This window comes from Monodon monoceros, unplaced genomic scaffold, assembly GCF_005190385.1.
Source record: "Monodon monoceros isolate NGI ecotype Baffin Bay Population unplaced genomic scaffold, NGI_Narwhal_1 Super_Scaffold_3, whole genome shotgun sequence".
Lineage (NCBI taxonomy): Eukaryota > Metazoa > Chordata > Mammalia > Artiodactyla > Monodontidae > Monodon > Monodon monoceros.
The window spans coordinates 46,663,251-46,690,463 of record NW_021703780.1 but is presented as its reverse complement, the minus strand read 5'-3'; the positions used below and the strand labels follow the sequence as shown (position 1 = coordinate 46,690,463).

The following is a 27,213-nucleotide window of genomic DNA, read 5'->3' as shown; positions in this document are numbered from 1 at the left end:
GTTTGTATTTCAAATAACTTCCTTGTGTGCATAGAAAGTGAGGAGAGAGGTGTCAATATAGAGTTACACAGGTTAGGGCCACCTGAAACCCATTAACCCCAAGATAAATGTCAGTGTGGGTAACCTGAGAGCATCAACTGTTAGGAGAGCTCCAAACCAGTTTCTTTCACAACTCCAGCCTCCCAGCACTCTCTCTCTTAATAAGCACTTTTCAGAAGTTTCATGCAGTGCCTTGTTATTGGGAATTGATTTTAAAGACCTATATCTGAGGACATTTTGCAATGATTATCCTTACATTAGTTTAGGATAAGCCACATCATTTTAAGGAGAAGCCCTGTCGTCTAGTCTACTAGAGCAATGCTGCTCAGATTTTATTGGGCGTGTGAATTTCCCAGGGATCTTGTTGAAATTCATAGTGTCATTCAGCAGGTCTGGGGGGAGTAGGAGATTCTGCATTTCTAATCAGCTCCACATGATGTTTTTGCTGTTGGTCCATGGGCCACACTAAGCAGAGGCCTAGAGGAATCCTAGGAAGAGGATTCAGTGATGCTGGATTCTTATCCAGGCTCTGTCACTTAGGCAAATGGTTTACCATTCTGGGTCTTAGTTTTCCAACTCTGTAATATGAGGATGTTGAAGGGAATGATATCTAACAGCTTTTTCCAGCTCTAACATTTTATGATGACATGAAAGGAAGTAAAAAGAATTAGGAGTCAGGCTGCAGTTCTGAGCATACTTACATTCTCTTAATCTCAACCCAACTTTCATTCATATTTATTAATAACTTATCTTAAATATAGTATGACTGGAAAACATTAAAGTTTTCCATATTTATGTTAGAATGTGGGCCTTCAAAAAATAATTAAAACTCATAACTTAATAAATAGATTGCATGTAAAATACATTCCCCCCACCACTCTCATCTTTCATGTGTGTTCTGTTGTTTTTATTTTATCAGGAAATACTCCATAGCTTGGGTGGGATTGAAAACCTAGCTCAGGTAAGATTCCTTCTGTGGTGGCTGGTTTTGCCTTTCTCTTTTAGGCAGAGATTACACAGGTGTGTGACAGAAGATGTCTTTCTTACCTTAGCTGCATGCCAAGGAGAGGAGCAGGCAGGGTTGTGAGTGTGAGCATGAGGCAGGATACACAGAGAGCAGGGAGGGACTCGTGACATTTTCTCTTGGCTGATTGGGCTCACTTTACCCAGCCTGTTGAAACGAGAAAGCTCTATCAATATAAAAGGTCACCTGTCTTTAGTTAGTAAAGAAAATAAATAGGTGTTGTCTGGCAGGCCCCAGGCCTCAGCATTGCACACACCAAATGGTGGGAGAAAATATTGGTTATGAAGATGTTCATAACTTTTCCACACAAAAAAGAATTGCTGTGCTCACTAAAATATTAAAAATAAATGACAATGGGAGGAATGATCTTGACTTCATTTATTTTTCTGCTTTGGTAACTACTGAGGCAAAGTAAGGAGGTGAATATATATGCTGAGACAGTCCAATGTTTGGGCTTACTAATACAATCAAACAAAATTTCCAGGCATGGAAACAGTTGAGACAGCCCATTCTCCTGAAATCTATACCATGTATGGAAATAATAATTTTCATAATAAACCCGTGGCCCTACAAACTCATGCTGAGTTATTAATGGATGATTAATTTTAATGGCAATTTAATATTAAATCTATTTTATTATTTTTTTATTCTTGGGAAATTGATAAAACATATCTTGTTTTTACTTTTAAGAAAATTTTTAATTGGCTAGAGGTTTAGCTCATTTAATGAAATAATCTTTAATAAAATTATATTGTAAAGGATCTTTTTATCCATTTTACTTTCATTAAAATGTCAGAAATTTATGTGTGTTTCTCTGAACTTATTACAATCAGTCATCCACAGTGAGGGATTATTAGACTACCCCATACATTTCATTCTGATTATTGCTATCTGCTTGTATGTTGGTTAGATATAATTTAGGATATTATAAAACATAAGGTCGATAAAATATATGCAGTGTGTTATTAAAATTCTGCTGAAAAGTTACATTGAAGAATTAAAATTCTATGTACTATATTATTGCATCTTATTTGTATCTTATATTTGGAGGCTAAATTGCAACACAAATTTATCCAGTTAGGAGTCATCTTGGGACTTTTGAGGGTTTAAACAATCTTTCCAGGTCCCTTCCTCCACTTTGGGGCGTTCCACAGAAGCCAAGAACCCAGAAACCCACCCCCTTCTGCCCTTGAGTGAAGCAGGCCCAGGGGCACCAAGTATTGTTTGGTGAGCCTGTTGTGCCACCTACAGCTCATTTTCAGAAGTGCACAACCTTTCCCCTCACCTGCTGTGTGCTTGAGCGTTCTCCCCTCTGATTCGCCTGTCTGTCTCCCCCTCCCCCCGCCGCAGTACATGGAGATCGTGGCCCACGGGTACCTCGGCTCTGGGGAGGCGCAGCACAGCGTGGACAAGCTGGTCAACATGACGTGTAAGCCCGGTCCCGGGACGCAGCTGGCCTTCCGGGCATGGCATTTACAGCAGGGAAGGGGGGATGCTTTGAATACTCACGGAGGTCCCCACCCAGCTATGGGCTTGAGAGTCCATGCCAGCTGTTATGCTCAGTGGCAAAATGTACCCAGAGGGGAGATTTTTAGATCACAGTTCTTACCTTGAAAAACCCGATTTCATGTTTTAAAAGATTTTCATTGAGCACAAGCTTAGTTTATTTAGTGCAAGAGAGATTTCCTTCCATAAAAACAAATTTTGGTAAAAATATTTTTTGCCTTCTTCGATTTCTATTAAAATGTCAGAGACTATTCATTTTTCATCTATAAGATTGGGGTAATAACAATACCCACTTACAAAGCTTCTCTTTTTGGAAGCTCTTCCCAGCCCACCTTCCGTGCTCTCTGGATTTGATGAGTGCACACTCCTGCTCTCGTGGGAGTGAGCCCACTTTCTTTGTGTGCACAGGACAGGACCTTAATTCTCAATTCCAGGGAGAGAGGAATCTGTGGTGAGCCTCAGGGACCAGGAAGGTTCTGTGAGGCCAGCCGTTCCCCTCCCCTGAGGAACCTTGCTAAGTCCATCACATGAAATCTTTATGGGGACTATCTTTGAAGAATAGGTTTCACTTTGAACTTGTAATGATATTAAGGAACTCATTCAACTTTAAGTGGAAGGGAAGGTTTAATTTTCTTGCTATCTCCAAATTTTATTATTATAATAGTAATATATAATAAATACGAGTTTAGCTTGAAACATGATTCTTGAAGTAAAAAAAATCAACCCTGTCCCTCCTCCCTCCATTGTCCTTTTTGTGTGGCCTGTGTTCCCGTTTATCCTTCGTTTGCCCATCAGTACTTGAGACCTGAGGCTCTGTGAGCACTGACCCCCTTTAAGCTTCAAATCCCTCATTGAGATATTCCATTCCTTTATAGATATTTTTCAAAAGCTTGCTGCTGTCAAAGATCAAAGAGAATGGGTCACCACAAGCAGAGCCCACAAGGTGAGTGGTCCCAGAAGGAGTTCCTGCTTCAACTTCATATGGTGGTGGTTCACATGCTAGAGTCCAGAGCCCTTGTGGTCAAGCCATGTGTAATTATAATTCTCAAGCCTGCTAACCTAGCCTAAAATTGCCAATCTCTGCTAACCCGCCTAAGGAGTAAATATAGAAACAGCAAATAAAGGTTTTCTGAAACTTTTTTCTTTGTTCTATGTCATTTAATTCTTTATTGCTTAATCAACTAAGTTTATTGCTTAATTTAAATGTTGCTTGTAAAACCTTGACTATATATAAACTGACCCTAGGTGTGTGTTTACAAATAAATAAATAAATACATATATATGTATGTATACATATAAATACATTCCATTTGACACATGAGGTTATATTAGTTTGAACCATGTGAAATTACCCTGGTGTGTAGGTCAATTTCATATGGTTTAACTTCATAATAAGATGGTTTAGTATTATAAGCCTATGGGTCAAATACATATTTCAAGATGAATGAATGCAGGTTTAATCAAAACAGACTACATTTATATTTACAGCAAAACTATTTAGCTGGTAGCTGCCTAGAGCCAGGTTTCAATAATTTGTTGAGTTTTTATATCCCAGGAAGCCACTTGCCAGCATATATTAGAGCAAAGTTGCCTAAAATGTGTTAACACATGCTGCTCATTGTATGGGGGGGGTGATTCTTAGTGATAATACAGGTCAACATTTTTTATTTCAATAGCTATATATTTCACTGATATCACTTAGAATTTGAAGAACATTTTTGAGTAGCATTAAGGTGTTAAGGGTGGACATGACAAAAATTGTGAAATGATATATCAGTGACTGCATTTTGAGAAACATTATGTTAGAAGACAGAAAGGAAAAAGTGAGAAAAGAAGAAGAGGAAGGGATCTGAGAAACAAAGATAATAATATCTCCATAGAAAATGCATAAGATCATAAAGGGGAAAAACCCACATAATAGAAACCCCAAATCAGCCTAGTAGTTGTTATACAGGTCTGAATAACAGGTCTGAGCTGTTATACAGCTCTGGTCTGAAGTATGTTTGGGTGTGTGCTTTGGGGGACCCTGAGTTCTAAAAATTTAGAGGGAAAATATGTAAATTTGTAGTAATGGGAATCCCGAGAAGGTGACTGATAAGATATAGATGACTCCCAACTCAGTGATGTTACTCAGAAATTTGAGAGGCAAATGGATTGTCTGGTAGTGTTAGCATATCTTGCTGAGTTTGGGAAAAAATGACAGTCTTCAACATTTTGTTGAAAAAGTACTTTCATAATTTGGAAAGTGCCTGCCACAATGCCAATGCCCAACTCAGAATGAGTGCTCAGTGACTGGTCGCTACCAGAAGACAGAGAGCAGACAGCGTGGGCACTTGGAAGTAGAGGGCCATGTATCGTGGTCCCTTTGCTTCCTGTCCTGGGCAAGGAATGCTTACAAGGAGCTCGTCTGAAGAGGGGGTGGATGCCTGCCCCTTAAGAACTGGGGATTGTGAATGTTTAACAAATTTTGAAGTTAAGCCTCTATGATCTTTAGAAGGAAACATACTGTTCAAGAAGCTTGTAGTACTTACATAATTAAACCTTATTTTACTTCATTTTTCAGACATTAGTAAATTTACTCAGTGCCCGAGATACTAACGTTCTGTTGGGTGCCCTTCTGGCTGTGGCTAGTTTAGCTGAAAGGTGAGTGTATTTTAATAAGTTCTGCTGCTTTAGCAACTCAGATGGAAGAAATGCAAAATAGATCAGTTTCTCTACTTATTTTGTCATCTACTTAGTTAAAATTTGTGAAAAATAAACATGAAGTACCATAACTATACTGAAAAGGATCCAGGATAGAAAAGCATCATTTTAGAATTTAAGTTGGAGCAGCAAAGCAGTTTAAAATTTTCTTTTTTTTTTCCCTGACTAGAAATATTTACCTAGTCTTTTCATCCAACCCTCAGTTACTTCTACTTTCAAAATTACACAATATGTCTTGGAAGTTGAATCTCCCTGACTTGTTTTCTTCATTCTCTCCCCTATTTATATTTTAACATTTTCAAATATTTTTGCCCTTTAAAAAATTCTAGATAACCCCTACAGATGTTATGATTATTTTAAGTTAAAAAGCTTTAAATATGTTTTTATACCAGTAAGTGGATCACTGCTTTTTTGTTTTTTGGGTTTTTTTCCAACTTAATTGAGGACTAATTGACAAATATAATTTTATGTATTTGAAGTGTACAACATAATGATTTGATACACATATACACTGTGGAATGATTACCAAGATCAAGATAATTAATACATCCATCACCTCTCATAGTTAACTCTTTTTTTTGGTTTTGTGACGAGAACATGTAAGATCTCTCAGCAACTTTCAAGTGCACGGCCCCATATTATTAACTATAGTTGCTGTGCTGCACATTGGATCCTTAGTGCTCATTCTTCTTATAACTGAAAGTTTGTACCCTTTAACCTACATCTCCCTGTTTCCCCCTACTTCCAGCCCCTAGTAAACACCCTCCATTCTATTCTGTTTCTATGTAGTCAGTTTTGTTTGTTTATTTTAAATTCCACATATAAGTGATACCGTATGGTAGTTGCCCTTCTCTGTTTGGCTTATTTCATTTAACAGATTGTTCTCTAGGTTCATCCATATTGTCACAAATGACAGGATTTTTTATGGCTGAACAACATTCAATTATGTATATATAATTATATTCAATTATAACTATATATAAATATTCAATTATCTATATAAATATGTATATCACATTTTCTTTGTCCACTTCATCTATCAAAGGATATATAAGGTCATTTCTATATCTTGGCTACTGTGAGTAATGCTGATCATTGCTTTTTTGTGAACAGCACATGATTCCCTTTCTCCAAAGGAAATCATGTTATCATCATACTGTTATTAAACAAATTTAAATTTGTGACATATAATACTTATTGAATGTTGGAGTTTAATGTAGCCCTGCCCCATAGAGCTACACTGCATTTTGTTTCTCCTCCTGGGATAATATGAGGGCTAAGATATTAAATACATGGATATGGTAAAATACATTTTTCATAGTTACTAACACTTTTCAATTTGTAGTCCAGAATGTAGGGAGAAGATAAGTGAACTCAACATTGTAGAAAATCTGCTGATAATTTTACATGAATATGACTTGCTTTCCAAAAGGTAGGATTGCTAACAGGGGAAAATGACAGTGTCTGACATTTAATGAAAATGATCATTATTATTTTACTTATGTTATTTACATTGTTAACTGAATATCATGCGTCAACTTGGCATTTATCTTCTAGTTAAGTTTATATAAAGTAACCAATAGCAAAGAGATATATCGATTTGTCTTTGGTCCTGCTTTACTTCTAGAACTGGTCATAGATTTGAAATATATAAATCTCATGATTATGTCTTTAATATTTTTTTATTACATTTATTTACATCCTGTCTCCTTAAGGAAAGAAACTCTGAAGTGGCTCTACTTTCAGTAATTTCAGATTGTGTGTTGAATAAGTGATTAGATTCCTAAAATCTATTTTGCTTAAGGCAAGTAAAATACATTAAGATAGCTACTGACTTATTTCATGACCAAAACAGAATCTAGAGTAAAATGAACTCATTTTCACTTGAACTACCTATTGCCCTAAAAACTTACTGTATCCAGATATTCCTTAGGTTACCTGCATCATATGATATTTAGTCGAGTAAGTCATAATTTTCTAAAGAGGCAAATAGTTAACAGAAATCCCAAGCAATAAAACGCTGACATTTAACTCATAGTAAATCCCTTGAATTCTTCATCTAAGCCAATTTAACCCTCTTTTACAAACTATACTTAGACTTGGTTGTCTGAATTGATTCACCCAATAGCCCCTGCACCGGTGTTGGAAAACCAAAGATGAATAAGATATGGTCGCATGGCGTAGGAGAGGGGCAGACGCACAAATCATCAGTTTCACCACAACATTGTAGGTGGTGTGGTCAGTGGGTGCACAGGATAGATACCCTGAGGGCATGGAGCAGCACCTCCAGTCAGAGCAAGGGCTCATGCCAAGTCTCCTAAAAGAAGGAGCAGTTGTCTAGGCAGAGGAAGAGAGCAAGTGACAACAGAATATGCTCCCACCTGGAGGCCTGCAGTGCTGTGTGAGAGAGGAGCGTGCATGGGTGGGCGCAGCTACAGCAGAGTGCAGGAGGGAGGGTGCCAGAAAACTAGTTAGATAAGTTGGCTTATAAGTTAGATAATAAGTTAGATAAGTTAGAAATAGAGCTAATTTTGATAAGTTAGAAACAGCTAATTTTGGCCAGGCCTTCTACATGCCAGGCCCTGCTCTAAGCACTTTTGTGTTTTAATCTGTTTGATCTGCAATTCTCTTTCTATATTTTATAGATGAGATACCTTTAGCGAGGTCATGATGGGCTCTTTGTGCCTAGTAGTGTGGTTTTTATCATGAACGTGGAGACTCACAGATTTTAATCACGATCAGATTGATTTTGTGGGGACAGTTATTCTGATTGCAGTGTGTGGAGTGTGGAATTTAGCCACACAATGAGATCCACTTAGAACAAGGAGGGTATTTTTGGTGTAGAAAGTTTGAGAAGGTGAAGAGTACTGTCTACCAAAGAACATATGTCAGAGCATAAAAGTTTGGGAGGGAGAGGAGCCATGGAAAATTAGCTCAGGGAAAGGAATTGTGAAGCAGGATAAGAATGGAAATGCTGGAGAGGAGAGTGACAGAGAAGCTTATATCTTGAGCATAATCGAGGCTCACAAGGATGGAGGGGCAGTGGGTTTAGCTAGCTGCAGGACTCACAGAAGAATTAACCCCAGTGCTTGCCCAGGAAACAGGGGGCACCAAAGGCTCTCCACTGGTTGGAGAAGAAGGGAGTGTCTTGGAGGATTCCCAGTCTTTGGCTTGGAAATTGAAAAGACTGTGGTGTCCTGAGTCCAGATCGGGGACGTAAATGGAAGGGCTGATTTGGGGAGGAGGATAATGACTGAGTTTAGAAACAGTGGGGTGAGTGCCTGTGGAACAGTTAAGTGACTGCTGGAACCTCTATAGGTTTGGAGTGATGCCTGGGCTGAGATCACAGTGCCAGGGTAGAGGGAGTGTTTGAAGCCATGGGAATAAATAACACCATCCAGGAAGAGTGTTCAGAGTGTGAGCCTGGAGGATTCAGGACAGCTCTATGAAACGTCTATAATCATAATGTTTCAGAGCTTAGTTGAACCTTATGTCTTATGCCATCATTATCTTTATTTTACTCTCCAGATATTCACTGAGCACTTTGCATTTAATTTCCCTGGATCATAGTGTTTTTGCCATCAGGTATTAATGTCTTATTTTTGCAATCACATAGTAAGTTTCTGAAGACTAGGATAAAGCTTTTCTATTTCTTTTGTCTTGAGCATAATTCAGGTCCCATTGTATGTACTTGGTGCCTGTTTGCTCGTTAGTAGGTTTTTAGCCAGACCAATGGGGATACCATGAGGATATGACTTAGAAAGTGGTCCAGAAACTATGACCTGCAGGCTAAATTTGGCTCCCTGCCTGTTTTTGTGAATAAAGATTTATTGGCACACAGCCATGCCCATTGGTTTTCATGTGTTGTCTGTGGCTGCTTTTGCACATGTTGGCATGGCTGGGTACTCATGACAGAGACTGTATGGCCCATAGAGCTGCAAACACTTGGCTGTGATCCAGCCCTCTACAGAGAACATGAGCTGACTGTGACATAGAGCCTGTTGGCGCGACCGTCCGTGCATGTCGGCAGCTCCGTGTGAATCAAGTCAAGCCACCACTGAGCTGAGTCTCCCCTCCCGCCCATCCCTCGCAGGCTCTCGGCTGAGCTGCTGCGCCTGCTCTGTGCCGAGCGCCAGGTGAGAGAGCAGGTGAAGCTCTACGAGGGGGTCCCCATCCTCCTCAGCTTGCTGCACTCAGACCACCTACAGCTTCTGTGGAGCGTCGTCTGGATCCTGGTTCAGATTTGTGAGGACCCTGAGACCAGTGTGGAAATTCGCATTTGGGGAGGCATCAAGCAGCTTCTTCATATTTTACGAGGGTGAGTCAGAGTAGGCTTTGGCCTGCTTCACTCTGGCTGATGAAGGCTGGGGTCTCAGCTGTTCGAGGGCAGGGTGGGCATGTGCTCAGCTGGCTCCTTCCCATTCTTTGGTCATTCATGTTCTACAGAGTCATTTTTACTTGTTGCAAACAGGCTCTAAATCAATGTCAGGAGCGTTCACCTTTTCAGCTCCTTGGGAGCTCTGACATATTTTTTGAATCACCAGCCTGCATTAAAGTAACGGATGTATGATCCTTAGTTAAAATAGGGGGAAATACGGTTATTCAAATGATTCCATGTTACTGACCCTGGTCCAGTTGCTCCTCTTTTCTCCCTAATCTCCGTGGCAGTGCTCTGAGATGGATTAAGACCTTGTTGTCTCTCTTTTAAAAGTAGAATCTGGGGCTTCCCTGGTGGCGCAGTGGTTGAGAGTCCGCCTGCTGATGCAGGGGACGTGGGTTCGTGCCCCGGTCCGGGAAGATTCCGCATGCTGCGGAGCGGCTGGGCCTGTGAGCCATGGCCACTGAGCCTGTGCTCCACAACGGGAGAGGCCACAACAGTGAGAGGCCCGCATACCGCAAAAAAAAAAAGAATCTGGTGGTATTCAAAGCCATAAATCTGGGGAAGGAATGGCTTGTTAAAATAGTTTCAAACTGAAATTCTCTTGAATTATGTTGCAAAAACTATAACAATAACAAAAAATAGTAGATATGGTATTGTATTACATGTATTGAAGTATTGAATAACAATATTGCTGGTACCACCAATGGGAAGGATCTATTACCTAAAATTATTATAGAGCATAATTCATCCCCCTAGGTGCTGAATCAAAGTTGAAAAGGATTATATCTGCCTGGAAAAAGATCACATTTATCTGTAGTATGTAAATACAGTTCATTCTAATAAAAGCAGAGTAACATCAATTTTAATATGACTTGTTATCAAATCAATATTATTCAGACTTTGTGCTTATTGTGCCTGATAACTTGATATTGTGGAGCTATGTGTCATCAGCTCCATTCTCTGAAGGAACTTTCCAAAGCATAAGAACAGACTAGAGATATGAACAGTGGCTTTGTTAACAATTTCTGTCATTACCAAAACCAAGGAAATAATGTGTAGACTGTTAACAATCTACTTGCTTTTATGAATATCACATAAAAATCTCAAGTACTTTAAAGTATAAATTATAAATCTTTCATTAGTATTGTGGCATAATGAGCTAGCCCCACAGTCAAAGTAATTATGATTGCAAAGTTTTTTTTCCACTTGAGTTTATAGGATGATGGTGGTGGTTATTTTTGGTCCATCATACGTATTACAGTGGCTGTGGGTAGCCCTCGTGGAGAGCAGCTATTTTCTTGATGATAAAATTAAATTATATAATAGTTAAGCAATACTTCAAGGACAAAACCTGCCTTTTGACCACATAGAACTGAGTTTAATATAAGGTACTAGTTTTCCTCTTTTGGAGGAAACCATTCTTGATAGAAAAGAGTTCTTTCACATCTAAAGAGTGATTTTCCCAGTCCACTTCTATGGTACAATGTTAGAAATCTCTTCCCTGGGAAGAAGATGTATGTCAATACTTACTCTATGTTAAATATGGCTCAGTGCTCTGGGAGAATTTATTACCCCAGCTGTGTAAACAATATCCTTTCAGAGATGGGCTGCCTGGAGCTGGTACAAGGGGTGAGGTTGCCAGGTTGTCTGCTGGCTTGAGTATGAACAGCCTCTGTTGTCAAGGTGGTTTATAGGAAATCTGTTCATGCCCATTCACCTGCAGTCCCAAACTCAAAGGCAGTTACTAAAAGGTTACATACTCTTGATCAGATAGAGTGATCCCTAAAATTCAATTTTTAACATAATTAAAGATCATTGACTGCAACTATTCCATTACCTTCCCTATGCTCCCCGAAAGAAGGGCAGAGGGCCCAGATGACACAGGAGGGAGGCCAGTTTACGTTTGGGTATATAGAAATCTACATAGAGCTGCTGCCATAAAAATAAATGCATGAAAAAACATGGCAACCATGTAAAACAGAAGGGAACAAAGCAAATAAAGACAGACGAATGATCTATTGTGGAAGATGTTGCACTAAGTAAACAGAAAAACAAATGCTTTATTTTATCAAAGACATTAAACAGAACATGAAGTTTATGAAATGAGATTAAAGATGAGATGATACGATAGTAAAAAGGAGAATAGAATGATTGTGAAGCTGGGAAAGAAGATGAGGACTGAACAACATGCAGAGACTGAGTACCAGAAAGGATGTGGAGTTAGTGAAGGGAAGGGCGTGCTTGAAAACTTACACACGATGCAGAGGAGGAAGACAAGGGAATAAGAGCAACATAAAATGAAGGATATGGCCTGCAGAAGATGGGTTCTCAGCACGTGGATAATTGATATCCCTAAGGTAGAGAACAAAACAAAAGGAAATTTTGGAAAGCCTCAATCATCTAATAGAAGAGAACTTTCCTAAAATAAAAGAAGATTGGAATTTAATGGAAAAAGACAAAACTCAGAATGATGAAGACTGAGATGTATTCAAGTAAATGGCAGAAGAATAGAGTTCAAAACAAAGGCAGCCATGTGAAAAATAGAGAGATGACTCCTACCTCACACTTCACACAAAAATCATGTCTGAGTGGATTGGAAGGTCACACAGGAGAAAACTTTATGACCTGGGGAGGCAAAGATTTATAAAACGGGAATCAGAAAACACTGACCATGAACTACCATTGATAAATTGGTCTGTGCATTAACTTTTCTTTTTCAGGGACAGAAATTTTGTTTCTGATCGTTCCTCCATTGGAAGCCTGTCTAGTGCCAATGCGGCAGGCCGAATCCAGCAGCTTCATTTGTCAGAAGATTTCAGCCCTCGGGAAATACAAGAAAATACTTTCTCTCTTCAAGCAGGTATTTATATCATATTATTATGTTTCATTATTTGATACTGTTTAACCTTGTATTATTCTATTATAAAATTATAATGATAATATTAATTAGGCCCAATTTATAACTTAAAAAATGTGAAGTTAAATTCATGTGGATGCCTGAAACTTCTTGGTACCAGTGTTGGACTTGCAGGTTAAAGACACCCCAAACTTTCCTCTGCTTGCCAAGTTCTGTGGCCTAACCTGTTAGCCCTCTAAAGTAGTTCATACTCGGATTATAAGGGTTAATTTGGATAATATATTTAAAGTACACACTATTTACCTGACCATTGTCCATGTACATTGAGCACGTGCTCCACACAGGGCACATGTTGGGTATGGGGCTGACGGTGCCTGCCCCCCCCACTCCATGCACAGCGGGGTGCATTAAGGGTGCCCCACAGGCTGCCATGGGGTGTGCATGCATGTGAGCTACACGAAGAGGAGAGGTACCAGCCAGCACAACTCAGGTGCCTTTCTCCCAGAGACTTGCCAGAAGGAAAATTAGTGTTTTTTGAGGGATGGCTCTGCCAACAAAATTCTCTGAGGCAGGGAGCGAGATTGCTGATGTGCACGTGCCGCCATGGCCATGACAGACACGGCATTTGGTGGTTTTCGTTGCAGCCTGCTGTGCGGCCCTCACGGAACTGGTGCTCGACGACACCAACGCCCACCAGGTGGTTCAGGTGAGAGGGCAGGGTGCCAGGACCTGTCATGATGGAGGGAGCCCACCTCAGGTGACACCTGTATCCTGGAACATGGCTTAAAAATATTGTAGTATGTCTTATTTAACATGTAGAATTCCATTTTATATTCTTGTCCTTCCTCTTTTAACTCAGCTTAAAAAGAACTGCCATGTAGGTAACTGATGGTGTTTATTCCCTATATTACGTGCAGTCTATTTCATTTTCTTTATCTTTTTTTATTAAAGCTATTCTGAATTGTTTTTTGTTTTTACATCTTTATTGGAGTATAATTGCTTTACAATGGTGTGTTAGTTTCTGCTTTATAACAAAGTGAATCAGTTATATGTATACATATGTTCCCATATCTCCTCCCTCTTGCATCTCCCTCCCTCCCACCCTCCCTATCCCATCCATCCAGGTGGTCACAAAACACTGAGCTGATCTCCCTGTGCTATGCGGCTGCTTCCCACTAGCTATCTATTTTACATTTGGTAGTGTATATATATGTCCATGCCACTCTCTCACTTTGTCACAGCTTACCCTTCCCCCTCGCCATATCCTCAAGTCCCTTCTCTAGTAGATCTGTGTCTTTATTCCCATCTTACCCCTAGGTTCTTCATGACATTTTTTTTTCTTAGATTCCATATATATGTGTTAGCATACTGTATTTGTCTTTCTCTTTCTGACTTACTTCACCCTGTATGACAGACTCTAGGTCCAACCACCTCACTACAAATAACTCAATTTCGTTTCTTTTTATGGCTGAGTAATATTCCATTGCATATATCTGCCACATCTTCTTTATCCATTCATCCGATGATGGACACTTACGTTGTTTCCATCTCCTGGCTATTGTAAATAGAGCTGCAATGAACATTTTGGTACATGACTCTTTTTGAATTATGTTTTTCTCAGGGTATATGCCCAGTAGTGGGATTGACACATGAAAGAATGCTCAACATCATTAATCATTAGAGAAATGCAAATCAAAACTACAATGAGATATCATCACATCGGTCAGAATGGCAATCATCAAAATATCTAGAAACAATAAATGCTGGAGAGGGTGCGGAGAAAAGGGAACACTCTCGCACTGCTGGTGGGAATGTGAATTGGTACAGCCACTATGGAGGTTCCTTAAAAAACTACAAATAGAACTACCATATGACCCAGTATTCTGAATTGTTTTAATTTAATTGTTTTAATTCCTATGGGGCATAGGACACCATGAGCTAAGGATAGCAGTCACTTTAAGAGGACATGAAGTTATTCAGCTAGAGGTGATTGAAACACACCAAACAAAATATTTATTGCCAGGAAACTGATTTCACAGAGCACACAAAGCATAATTCATTAACCAATTCACTACATATACAGTCATGTGTGTGTGTGTGTATGTGAATACACACATTTGTATACAACCCTTGTATGTGTTTCTATTATAAAAGTTATTTCCTACTTGTTGAATTTTACAGAGAAAAGTTTTTTTTGTTCAATACATCAACTTAAAAATACATAAATTCATAAAGTTAGTAAAGGATCATGTCAGCAGTGATCAGAGTCCCTGGGGAAGCTCAGCAGGTCAGGGTGGCAGCTGAGGCAGGGGGAGGCTCAGTCCTGTTATCATTGCTTGCTGTCTTGGCCTCTGGAAAAATATTTAGCCTAAGTTTTGACTTCGTCATGTATAAAACAAGGAAATTACAGACTAATTCACAGAACAGCTATGAAGACTAAATGTAGTAAGGCAGGTAAAGCTCTTCACAGTTATAATATAAATGCCCACATAGAGTAGAGTTCAGTAAATTATGTATTTAATAGATAATAAAAAATGTAGCAATAAGGTAATACTTTTTGTTCATTCCCCCATGTCTGTATTTGTATTAGAATAAGGCTAGAAAGATGTTAACCGTTTATACAAATAACTTTCATTTTTAAAAATCTATGATTTTTCTCTTATTTTTCTATCTTCTTTTCTATACTAGTTTATCTACATATATTGTTTAACAAAACAATAAAGGGAGAAATATTTCATAATTAGATATTTAAAATGCAAAATATAAAGACATTTGGATCCCTTTACTCTGCCCCCGTTTTTTGCCCCCTACTCTTTGTTTTTAAAGTATTTAAATCACTTTTAATTGATATACTTTGTTATTTATAATCTTTAACGACAGTTGAGATTTTACAATGTGGTTATAGTCTTTGATGTTTAAAAGTATTACACTGACATTTTTAGTATTGTCCTGTAATATTTACTCCTGATTCCAAAATTATACTAACATTTCTTCTTTAATATTTTAAAATTGTTCCTTCCTTCTTTATGCTGTGTATCTCCATAGCATTGTTGCTGGTCACTGATAACATGGCATCTTTATTCTTCCAGGAAAATGGTATATATACAATAGCAAAATTAATTTTACGAAATAAACAAAAGAATGCAGCAAAAACTAATCTATTACAGGTAATAAACATATCCATTATTCTTTAATATCAAGTTACTGGAATCTGGGGAAATTTTGGTAATATAATCTATGAATTTGAGAATTTTTAGGTTAGCACTGGTCCCCTGTACTGACCGAGAGGGAAGAATATCTGGTGAGGGAGGCTGGCATGGAAACAAATGCTGTTAAAACAACGTAGAGGGGCTTCCCTGGTGGCGCAGTGGTTGAGAGTCTGCCTGCCGATGCAGGGGACACAGGTTCATGCCCCGGTCCGGGAAGATCCCACATGCCGCGGAGCGGCTAGGCCCGTGAGCCATGGCCGCTGAGCCTGCGTATCTGGAGCCTGTGCTCCGCAACGGGAGAGGCCACAACAGTGAGGGGCCCGCATACCGCAAAAACAAAACAAAACAAAACAAAAAAAACCCAAAAACCAATGTAGAAGGCTTAACAGTAGTTTCTCTGTAGGAATTTAGGTGATTTTATGTAGACATTTATTTGCTTATCTGTAAGTTCTATGTTTTAAAAACATTGCTTGTGTATCAAAATAATACTACGGGGAAAATTATGTGCCATCTTTAAGCACGGACCACAGTCAGTAGCATTTCACCTTTACAAAGGCAAACCTGTAAAATGGATCTTGATGGATGAGCTGGTGCTGGTCAGGTGAGTAAAGGGATAGAAGTGGGCACCCATGATATCTGCTCCAGGGCGGACGGGCATCCACACAGAGAGGAGAGCGTGGACAAAGGACGGGAGCCTGGCAGCTTAGAGTGTGCTTAGGCTGCTCAGTGGTGTGGGTGTGGGGTGTGGGGCAGAGGGAGTACCTTAGGACAGCGGTCCCCAACCTTTCTGGCACCAGAGACTGGTTTTGTGGAAGACACGTTTTCCATGGACGGGAGCGGGGATGGGGGCAGAATTCAGGCAGTAATGGGAGCTATGGGGAGCGATGGGGAGTGGCAGATGAAGCTTTGCTCGCTCACCTGCTGCTCACCTCCTGCTGTGCGGTCCAGTTCCTAACAGGCCACGGACCAGTACTGGTCCATGGTCCAGGTGTTGGGGACCCCTACCTTAGGAGATGAGGCCTGGAAGCTAAGAAGGGGCCACATTATGCAGGGTCCTATGTGCTTTTTTGAGGAGTGGACACCAGGGGGCAAGTGTCCCCAAAGACATTGGCATGATAAAATCAATTTAAAGTAAGCCTTTGCAGTAGCTGCAGCTTATCTTTTTTTCAAGTCATTAGAACAGGAAGTAAAAAACAACGTTTGCCTTCAATCTGATTTAAGAGCTTTCAGCCAGAATGATGGTCAAACCTAGCAGAGAATTTTTGGTGGCATCTGTGGGCTGGCAGGCAGAGATTTTGGAGAGCTACCACTGAGAACACACAGGCGTGGGACTTACTTCTCTAGTACAGCACTGATGCATGACACTGTGCCGGACCATGGTAAAGTACACTCCCTCCTGCACATGTATTCTGTTAAGCCAGTAGAGGCTTTTAAAGAATATGTATGGAAATTCTTTCGAGGCACATGCATGTTCCTCACTTCTCACAGTCTCCGCTGCTTTCTCACCAGTCTCCTTCATGTGGTCTTGTTATCTGCCTGGCTTCTCCAGACAGTTTTGTTTGTGACCCTTCTATATTCAGATCACTAATTTCATGAAATGATTCCAGATTCGAATTCAGCAGACCCCGGTCACCCCAGTGGTGGCCTATTGTACAGGTACAGCTGCAAGCCTGGGGCTCTCTCTTTTTTCTCAGCACTGCAAAATGTCCAGTGTTTATTTTTCTTTGTTAAAGTCTCACAGGCCTCTTTCTGAGTGTTCTCAGGAGTTACTGTAGATGGTTCTATCTGGGGAATGCTTTAGACCTTACTCAAGAGACCAATTTGTCAAGTTTGAGTCCAGTGTGCCTGTGGCTATTTTTACATGTCATTATTTCTAGTGTTTATTTTCTCAGAGAAACTATATAAATATTGAGGCATACATAGCAGGCTAGAAAGAAAATAAACCTTGAGCTCCTGGAAATCTTGGGACATTTGGTTTTCTCGGCGTAGGAGTTTTATTTCTTGTCTCTCTGCTCCTTCTGTACTTTCTAGAAAGGAACTAATGACAGGCACTGAGTGAAACAAGGCCCAGATCCCTAGCCTTCCACAACGCAAATACTTTTTAAACATGAGAACTGGCCCAGGTGTTGATGTTGTCTGTTTTCAGTTACAAGCTGTGGCTCCCACAGAGACCAGCCACACTCGCCAAAAAGCCACGTTAATGTTCACTTCATGATCATGCTATCCTGAAAATGTTTTACTTTGTTCAGCTACCATTTGAGAATCATATATCCTTTTATTTCCAGTGTTATGCATTCAGAGCCTTGAGGTTTCTCTTCAGTATGGAAAGAAACAGACCACTCTTTAAAAGGTATGAGCTTAGAGAAATTTAAGTGATCAGTGATCATTAGAGTCAACTGCTTTCATGTACCTGATTTAGATGCAAACAGTAAGAGAATAAAGAGTCAGTATGCAAAACATGTGCCTTCAGATTTCTTAAAATCCACAGATAATACTGAGCAGCCCTAGTGATATCTTAACACTGAAAATTCACAAAATGATGAGGAAAGCACATGAATCACATCAGCACAACTCTTTTAATTATATGTAACTGCTATGGTTTTTAGTTTTTCTCTCTTTTTTAAGACATTAACATTTTTAATGGATGAAATAAAAATATGTGCTTGTTTTTGCCCATTCAGAAATGTCCAAAGTTGATCTAGTCATTTCCTTTTAATCAATAGAAAAGAAAGTATTTGTCTGGATGTCCTTAACAGTATAGGAACCCATTTGAAGGGGAGGAGGCTGGATGTTCCTGGATCAGAAGGTTGTGTGGTGAGCATGACAGAAAAACCACCACCTTGGGAAGCAGACCGTGGTTACCTACAGGTGTGGTCTGCATGCCATAGAGGTGGCAGGTTAGCCAAATCGTAGGCCCCAAGTTCTTACTAGAATTTTATTGATAAGGCAAAATGGAAATAAAATCTTGAGTTAATATAACATCTTTTGTTTGGAAGAATGGGGCATTTTATGTTTTTATTTTATTTCTATATAACAGTTGAATTTAGGGGAAGAAAAGGAAGTATTCGTTATTCATTATAACCTTTCATTTCAAGACCCTAAATCATCCACATCGGTGGACTTAAAGATTTTAATAAACCTAAACCCTTGAAACCAGTAGCTTGGAAATGATGCATAAATCTCTTCATTTTTTTATTCACCTGTATTTTAATTTTATTTTCATGAGGACTAAATCAAATTGTATTTGTGAAAGTGCTCTGTGCTCAATAAACACCCAATAAACATTCATTCCTAGTATATTTAATACTACACCCCCAAATGTCTTACAAATAAGATTTTTGTAAAATCTGTATCATATCTTATTGTAGCAAAAAACATATAACATGACATCTACCCTCTTAAATTTTTGTGTGCAGTACAGTGTTCTTAACTATAAGCACAGTGTCATACAGTAGATCTCTGGAACTTTCCTTTCCAATTGTTTTTCCTTACCTCTTAAGAACTGTGTCTCTAGTTTATTTTCATGAGATAAGTTGGTGAGTATTATTTCCCCCATTTGTTGGCAGTGTATTTAATGTAATTAACCTATAAGTGAGCCAGGTCCAAAAGGGAAGGAATGGGCCAGAGTTTCCAACTCCTATAGGAAGTATGTGTGTGTATTTTTCTCTGTAGACTTTTCCCCACCGACTTGTTTGAGATCTTCATTGACATAGGACATTATGTTCGTGATATCAGTGCTTATGAAGAATTAGTATCAAAGTTGAATTTATTAGTGGTAAGTCTTGAGCTTTAAATATTTTGTCAGGCTGCTATGCAGTTAGGATGCACTTATCATAGCAACCCATTTCCTTTTCATTTTTTGGTTAGGAGGATGAACTGAAGCAAATTGCTGAAAATATTGAAAGCGTTAATCAGAATAAAGCTCCTTCGAAATATATAGGCAACTATGCTGTTTTGGATCATCTTGGAAGTGGAGCTTTTGGCTGTGTTTACAAGGTGACCTTGCCCTTGGACAACATTTCCAATGTTCCCAAACAAACTGCATGTCTCCCTGCACACCCACACACAAGTGAATTGGAGCCCTTGTCAGTGAACAAATAGATATAAAAATTAGAATGGTTGTTTCTGTACAACAGATAGCCGCACTGATGTTGTCTTACCTTAGCTCTCAGCTCTAGAAATTGGTCACTGACCTTTGAAGACAAAAGCTGTCACTAATCTCTCATACAAATAGTCAAAATGGCTTGTCCCAATGCATGACACATTCTCCAAGTTCACACCAGTGTTTCTGTATTTACCAAGTAAAATCCTATGAAATATTGCAGGCTGATCCAGGATATACCAATTTTTTTGAGGTGAGCTTAGTGTAAATACAAATTTACTTTTTAAAGATATATGACTTATTTAGATGACTTGGCTTAATCATGTGACCTTATTAATCTAATCACTTTCTTCCCCTCTCTACTCCCAAACCATTCTTTTTTTTTTTTTGTCTCCTTTATTTTAGGTTAGAAAGCATAGTGGTCAAAATCTTTTAGCAATGAAAGAAGTCAATTTACATAACCCAGCATTTGGAAAGGATAAAAAAGATCGAGACAGCAGTATAAGGAATATTGTTTCTGAATTAACCATAATTAAAGAGCAGGTAAATGCTTTTGTTTATGAAGACGGTTTCCTTAAATAAATGTCATCAAAAAAAGTAGAATTCATGTGCTGTCCTTGTCCGTGCTGTGTAAGAACTGGTTCTGCTTAATATAATTGGCATTGAGGTGATATCAATCACCAGGTTTTCTCCTAAGGCTTGACATTGAACCATAGACATAACTGTATCAGGGCCAGGGATGCAGAACAATTGAGTTCACAGCACAGAGAGTATTATATATGAGAAAGCATATTCGTTTCCTTCTTATTATATTGTAGAATATTTGGTTACTTTGTTACATGCATAAGAATATGACTAAGGCTTCCCTGATTTTTGTCAAATGGAACCAAGTTGTTAACGTTCCTCAGATATGGCTTATGTAATCTAAAATGTGAATTTTCAAGATGGGTTATTATTTATTGACATGAGCAAAACATTCTAACATAATGTTCACAACTCATGTATCATTATGAAGGTTTGTTTCAGGAAAAAGAATAAACGTGTCAGAGAGAAATAGGAATTCTTTTTGTGATCAAAGAACACATTGGTTTTTTTTCAACTTTCTTTATTTATACATTCATTATGAATACTGTTTGTCTGTAACTCCTGGGGAGACCAATCAGTTCATGGCTCTTTGTTTTCAAATAGTTAAATTTGCATAGCATCTGTGCTAGGACATAAAGAACCATAAATATGAAGATCTTTTTTCATTGAAATCTCTAGTTCCACTCCAATTTATAATTTACAGTAAATATCATTAATAGGTTGTTTTATAGTTGACTTTTATGTACAAAGAGACTAGATTTTGAAAAGTTAGTGTTTGCTCATATTCCAACACTCTAGCCTTGGGTGGTGTGCTGTTTCATAGCACAAGGCTAGAGCATGACTTTTGCCCTAGGCTGGTCTAATATCTTCATTTGAACCCAAATCTGGATGTAGTCCTGGCCAGTGAGCTAGGTCTAGAATACGGTTCTATTGCTTACCTAGTTCCATATTGTTTAAAATCTGCTGGCCATTTGCTAGTTGATGAGGTAGACTATTGGTTTTAGTATATTTTCTAAGAAAAGAAAGCGTCAGGGTGGGGCCATATAAGAGGCCTCTGCTTGAACTTTGAGGGAGCTCAAAATTGTAGAACTGTGCTTGCACCACGGGCTTAAACCAATGAAAGGACAGTAAATTGAGGTCAAAAAGGAGGAGGTGATGGCAGACAGAAGTGAGAGAAATGGGACTAGAAAGGGAGAGTGTATTTGTTAATATTAAGATTAAGCTGCAGTAACAAAGAAGCCCCAAAGTGCATGGGCTTGAAGGAGAGGTCTCACCGTGCAATGGGTTTTGTCTTCCTGTCAGTCCAGGGTGTGGTGCTCTGCTCCATAAGGTCACACGGGGATGCCCACTCTTCCTCTCCCGTTGCACCTGCCAAGTGCATATCTGCTGGTGCACCCGGCGTTTTGGGTTCAGACATAGGATTCCCCTCACACTCCACTGGGGAGAACTCAGGGATGAGCCCCTTGAGGCTGTGAGAGAGGCTGAGAGGTGTGATCTGTGGTGGGGAAGCACATCCTGCTACAAGTCGGTGGAGTGGAGGAGTGTGAGAGCAGATTTTTGGTGGACAACCAGTAGACTCTCCTTCAAAAGAAGAAAGGCCAGAAAGAGATGCAAGCCATTTATGATGTACCAGTGACTATTCTGAGATAAAACAAATTTCAGTTTACTTAGAAACTCAAATTGTAAATAAACAACCACAAAAATTTAGTGTTCTTGTAGAAAATTATTATGTTATTAGATGTTATTATGTTATTAGAAGATGTGGCACATATATACAATGGAATATTACTCAGCCATAAAAAGAAATGAAATTGAGCTATTTGTAATGAGGTGGATAGACCTAGAGTCTGTCATACAGAGTGAAGTAAGTCAGAAAGAGAAAGACAAATACCGTATGCTAACACATATATATGGAATTTAAGAAAAAAAAAAATTTCATGAAGAACCTAGGGGTAAGACAAGAATAAAGACACAGACCTACTAGAGAATGGACTTGAGGATATGGGGAGGGGGAAGGGTAAGCTGTGACAAAGCGAGAGAGTGGCATGGACATATATACACTACCAAACGTAAGGTAGATAGCTAGTGGGAAGCAGCCGCATAGCACAGGGAGATCAGCTCGGTGCTTTGTGACCGCCTGGAGGGGTGGGATAGGGATGGTGGGAGGGAGGGAGATGCAAGAGGGAAGAGATATGGGAAAACATGTATATGTATATGTATAACTGATTCACTTTGTTATAAAGCAGAAACTAACACACCATTGTAAAGCAATTATACTCCAATAAAAATGTAAAAAAAACCCCAACACACTACAAAATAACACATTGCTCAAAGAAAAAGTCTCATATAAATTGGAAATTTTTTTGAACTAAATGAAAATACAACTTATAAAAATCTGTGGGCTGCAATGAAAGCACTGTTTAGAAAGATACATATACATATATATATATATAAAATATTAAATGTATGTATTAAAAGACAGAAATATCTAAACTCCATATTCTAAGTTTCCATCTTAAAGAAAAAAGAGCAATTCAAGCCTTAAACAAACAGAAGAAATAAAAGTAAAACAGAAATTAATGAAATAAAAAACAAGAATTCCATATAAAAAATCAACAATATTAAAAGTTTATTCTTTAAAAGACCAGTAAAGTTGATACATGTCTAGCCAGACTAATCTTGGAAAAAAAAGAAAGACAGACACAGATTACCAATATCAGAAATGAAAGAGGGGTCATCCTTACTGATCACATGAACATTAAAAGGATAAAAAAAAAAATACTGCATAAAACTCTATAGCCACAGATCTGACCATGTAGGAGAAATGGATCAATTTCTTAAAACACACAAACTACCAGAACTCATACAAGGAGAAATAAGATAATCTGAATAGGAATACATCTATTAAAGAAATTCCATCAAAAAAAAATAGAATTTCCATGTTACATCCTGAGGTAAACTATGCCAAAGAGAAATTGTTGCTCTCTTTGGTGCCTGGACACTTTTTGTTGAAGTATAATTGACATATGACTGCATATTAGTTTCAGGTGTACAACATGATGATTCAGTATTTGTATGTATTGTGACATGATCACCATAGTAAGTCCAGTTAACATCTACCACACGTAGTTACACATTTTTTCCTTGTGATAAGAACTTTTAGATGGCAAGGAAGACCTTATTCAGGACCACTGCAATAGAAGTCCAACTATTAGAGTAGAGGAGAGAGATTGAACTCAACTCTGAACACAACAGGGATGGCTGGGGATTTACAACCAAAAGGCAGGGCTGGGGGGGTCAAAGGATGGAAAGTTACTAAGAGGAATTTGGTTAGTTATCAGGTTGGGGGAAGAAAAACTTGATTAGGTAACAAAGATGGGGGGATGAGGAACTTGATTGGATATCCAGAGGGCAGAGATGCTCACTAAACTGGCTTAGCAGGATTCTTGCTGAAACCAGGCAGGCCAAGGAGGAGGCCTGGTCCAGAGGAGGACTCTGAGGAGCCTGACCTAATTTTGTTCAAGGATGGAGTCCTTGGCAATTATTATTATTATTTTAATGGAGTTAATAACTCTTAGGTTATTTCAGTTTCAAACTAATAATTTTGGAGAGCATAGAAAGACACCAGTCATGTAAATAGACACAGTGTATATAAACATTTAAGTGGCAGGGGGAGGTTAAGAGCATAGTATATGTGTTCAAAATTAATTGTTTCATTTCAGTTTTCTCCTCTATGCAATCTGTGTGTGATGTTGGGACAGGAAGTGTTAAATGAGTTCTTAAGATAGCTTCCAGTTCTACAGTCCTCTAATTTAGTTAAATTAGGTGATAAAGAACAATCAGTTTTCAATTCTATTTGGTAAGGCTATATGGGAGATTGCTATTTTCAGAACAGTTTTGTTAGCAGCAAATAAAAAGAATCCTGAAAAATTAGATGATATCTTGAAATGCTTTGTTTTATAAATAAATATAAATATGATGATTTCTTTGTTGTTTTCAAGTATGAAATCCAACTAAATTGTCTGTGAAAACAAGTTTATATTTTGAAGTAGAATAATGTTTGTTATTTATTTTCTTATAGCTTTATCATCCCAATGTTGTACGCTATTACAAAACATTTCTGGAAAGTAAGTGTGAGTTTCCATGATATTTCTAATAATGTATCTATGTTACTTACATATTTTTATTTTAGAATGTTACAAAATAAGCTTAGTCGACTATTTTCTCTACCTTTTTTGTTGTCTGTATGACCTTGGATGACATTTCTTGATCAGTGAGACACTGATAATCAATGATCAAAAGATACTTATAAAATTCTTAGATCCCTATATGTAAGACTGCATGAACAAACCAAAATAATAATTATTGCTATTTTCATATACAAAAAGCCCATAGTAGGATCAGGAGAAAAGAAAACTAAAGGTTGGTAGCTTCTTTAAGAAAGAATGACATTTTTTTGTCATCTTTTAGAAAAAATGACATTTTCCACCCCCCAAATAAATTGGATCTAGGTTTTTTGAGATTTCTTTTTCTTCAAGTTCAGGTAATTGCCACAAGGTGGCAATGGAGCCCTGACTGATTCTGCATCATCATTCAGATGATGGAATATGGAATCAAATCTTGAGATGAAACCAAACTCAGTCACTTGTTTTAAAAAAATAGGACATTTGACTGAAGTAATATACATATTAATAGACCTTATATGCTTCACCTGTGAAATTTCAAAATAAATCTTTAAAGGGGCTTCCTTGCTGCCTCTTTATCAGTGCTATTGTTATGCAAACCTGTTGTGTACTTTGCCATGTTATGATTTTACCCATCTCCCTTCCTCTGGTTGACTCAGAGGAACTCAGTGCTGAAACTCCTCAGTACATCCTGCCCCCTTGGCCATTTGTTCTTGATATTAGAATAATTTCCCATAATTTAGTGCATAGCCCATCATAAAGAGATCTAGACTAGCTTCTGACTTGTACTGAAGTGACATAACTTGTCTTAATTTAAAAACAAAATAACCTGACTTCTTCCAAAAAGAATTGGCAGTGGCTTAAAAATACATAAGATAGGGCTTCCCTCGTGGCGCAGTGGTTGAGAGTCCGCCTGCCGATGCAGGGGACACGGGTTCGTGCCCCGATCCGGGAAGATCCCACATGCCGCGGAGCGGCTGGGCCCGTGGGCCATGGCCGCTGAGCCTGCGCGTCCGGAGCCTGTGCTCCGCAACGGGAGAGGCCACAACAGTGAGAGGCCCGCGTACCGCAAAAAAAAAACAAAAAAAAAACCATAAGATAAAATAGATTAAGAAATCATGATAAAAGGAAATAAAAGGTGAGAAAGTTAATGTTAGGGGCAAGATTAGTACATACAGTAAATATTTCTTGGGATTATGAAGAATTGGAAACAATATAAATGTCAATCTTTAGGAGAATGATTAAATAAATTATGATACATCTGTATTGTGGAATACTATGTAACCAACAGAAAGAATGGTGTGGGTCTGTGTGTACTGACGAACATATAAGAATGTTGAATGAAAAAAGTATAAGTTGCAGAATATGTATGGTGTGGCTTCATTTTTGTAAATGTTGTATATATACATATTTTACATACATCCAAAACATTACAAAAGATACATATCACATACTGTTGTTAATAGTTACATATTGACTTTGGAGGAGAAAGTAGAATTTACTTCTGTTTCTTGGCATCCAAAGCAAAGAGACAAACCCAGTCAGTTATGTGAGGTTCCTGGGATCCATGAGCTGAAATCTGGAGGAGGCCAGCTTTCTCAGCTCTTGAGCTGGCATCACAGAAATTTCCATCATGGGTGGTATATCCAGTGGGGTCATTGCTAAACCACGGTATGATTTCATTGTAAAATACTGTAAGGTAAATCTACGAGACTAAAGAACAGTGCAGTTTAATGTCTGAATGTCTGGCTTGATTTAAGGGTAAATTTTAGACCATTGAGAGGAAAGCTGGGTTTACCTGTTCTTCAGGGAATCCTCCATGATTTGGGATCATTTACTTGCTCTCTTTGGTGCCTCTCAACCCTTCCACATCCTGGTGTACATAGAAAATGATAAAGTTTGCCAGCGTAAACTTATGCTAGGAGGTTGCCTGTAGCTGAAAGAGACTGTTGCTGGTCTCCGGTTGTCCCCAAGACCCCCTCGCCCCCAGCCCCTCCAGAGCTGATTGGGTCCATGTCTCTAACTCTTTTGTGTTGTGCGCTGAACACCCATTGGGAAACTTGGATTCTAGTTCATAAGTTTTTTCAAAATGTCTATATTGAATTTATTTCTATTACCTTTTCTTGTTTTTTATATAGATGATAGGTTGTATATAGTTATGGAGCTTATAGAAGGGGCCCCTCTTGGAGAGCATTTCAGTTCTTTGAAGGAAAAACAACATCATTTTGCTGAAGAGAGACTATGGAAAATATTTATACAGGTATCTTTTATCTTCATTAACTTTTTCTATGAAACAGTAAACTTCTGAGCTGATTTCCTAGAATTGTGTGTAGTGATCATGAGTGGCTGTCTTATCTGTATATATAGGGGAAATAACATTTGTTTGTTCTTTGCTGTTTGAAGCTGTGCCTAGCTCTTCGGTACTTACACAAGGAGAAGAGGATCATCCATAGAGACCTGACGCCAAACAACATTATGTTGGGGGATAAGGACAGAGTAACAGTTAGTAAGTATAAAAATCTGAAAATTTTCAACTTGAGAGTCTCTGAATATTATTCTAGGGCAGAGTTGTTCGATAGAACTTTCTGCACTGAATGGCATGTTCTCTGTCTGCACTGTCTGG

General features: G+C 38.6%; 1 protein-coding gene across 1 annotated transcript in view; it reads left to right on the top strand.

The window, feature by feature from the left end:
* The window catches only part of NEK10 (NIMA related kinase 10), a 311,866-nt gene that overhangs the window by 53,182 nt on the left and 231,471 nt on the right, over positions 1 to 27,213 (top strand). The window contains exons 8-23 of the mRNA XM_029243936.1: positions 959 to 1,000; positions 2,414 to 2,492; positions 3,445 to 3,512; positions 5,133 to 5,212; positions 6,618 to 6,704; positions 9,366 to 9,590; positions 12,374 to 12,513; positions 13,155 to 13,216; positions 15,600 to 15,677; positions 18,005 to 18,069; positions 19,392 to 19,494; positions 19,587 to 19,715; positions 20,227 to 20,364; positions 24,488 to 24,533; positions 26,729 to 26,850; positions 26,994 to 27,096. Of these exons, the coding sequence (XP_029099769.1) occupies positions 959 to 1,000; positions 2,414 to 2,492; positions 3,445 to 3,512; positions 5,133 to 5,212; positions 6,618 to 6,704; positions 9,366 to 9,590; positions 12,374 to 12,513; positions 13,155 to 13,216; positions 15,600 to 15,677; positions 18,005 to 18,069; positions 19,392 to 19,494; positions 19,587 to 19,715; positions 20,227 to 20,364; positions 24,488 to 24,533; positions 26,729 to 26,850; positions 26,994 to 27,096 (1,567 nt within the window). The remainder of the gene's footprint in view (positions 1 to 958; positions 1,001 to 2,413; positions 2,493 to 3,444; positions 3,513 to 5,132; positions 5,213 to 6,617; positions 6,705 to 9,365; positions 9,591 to 12,373; positions 12,514 to 13,154; positions 13,217 to 15,599; positions 15,678 to 18,004; positions 18,070 to 19,391; positions 19,495 to 19,586; positions 19,716 to 20,226; positions 20,365 to 24,487; positions 24,534 to 26,728; positions 26,851 to 26,993; positions 27,097 to 27,213) is intronic.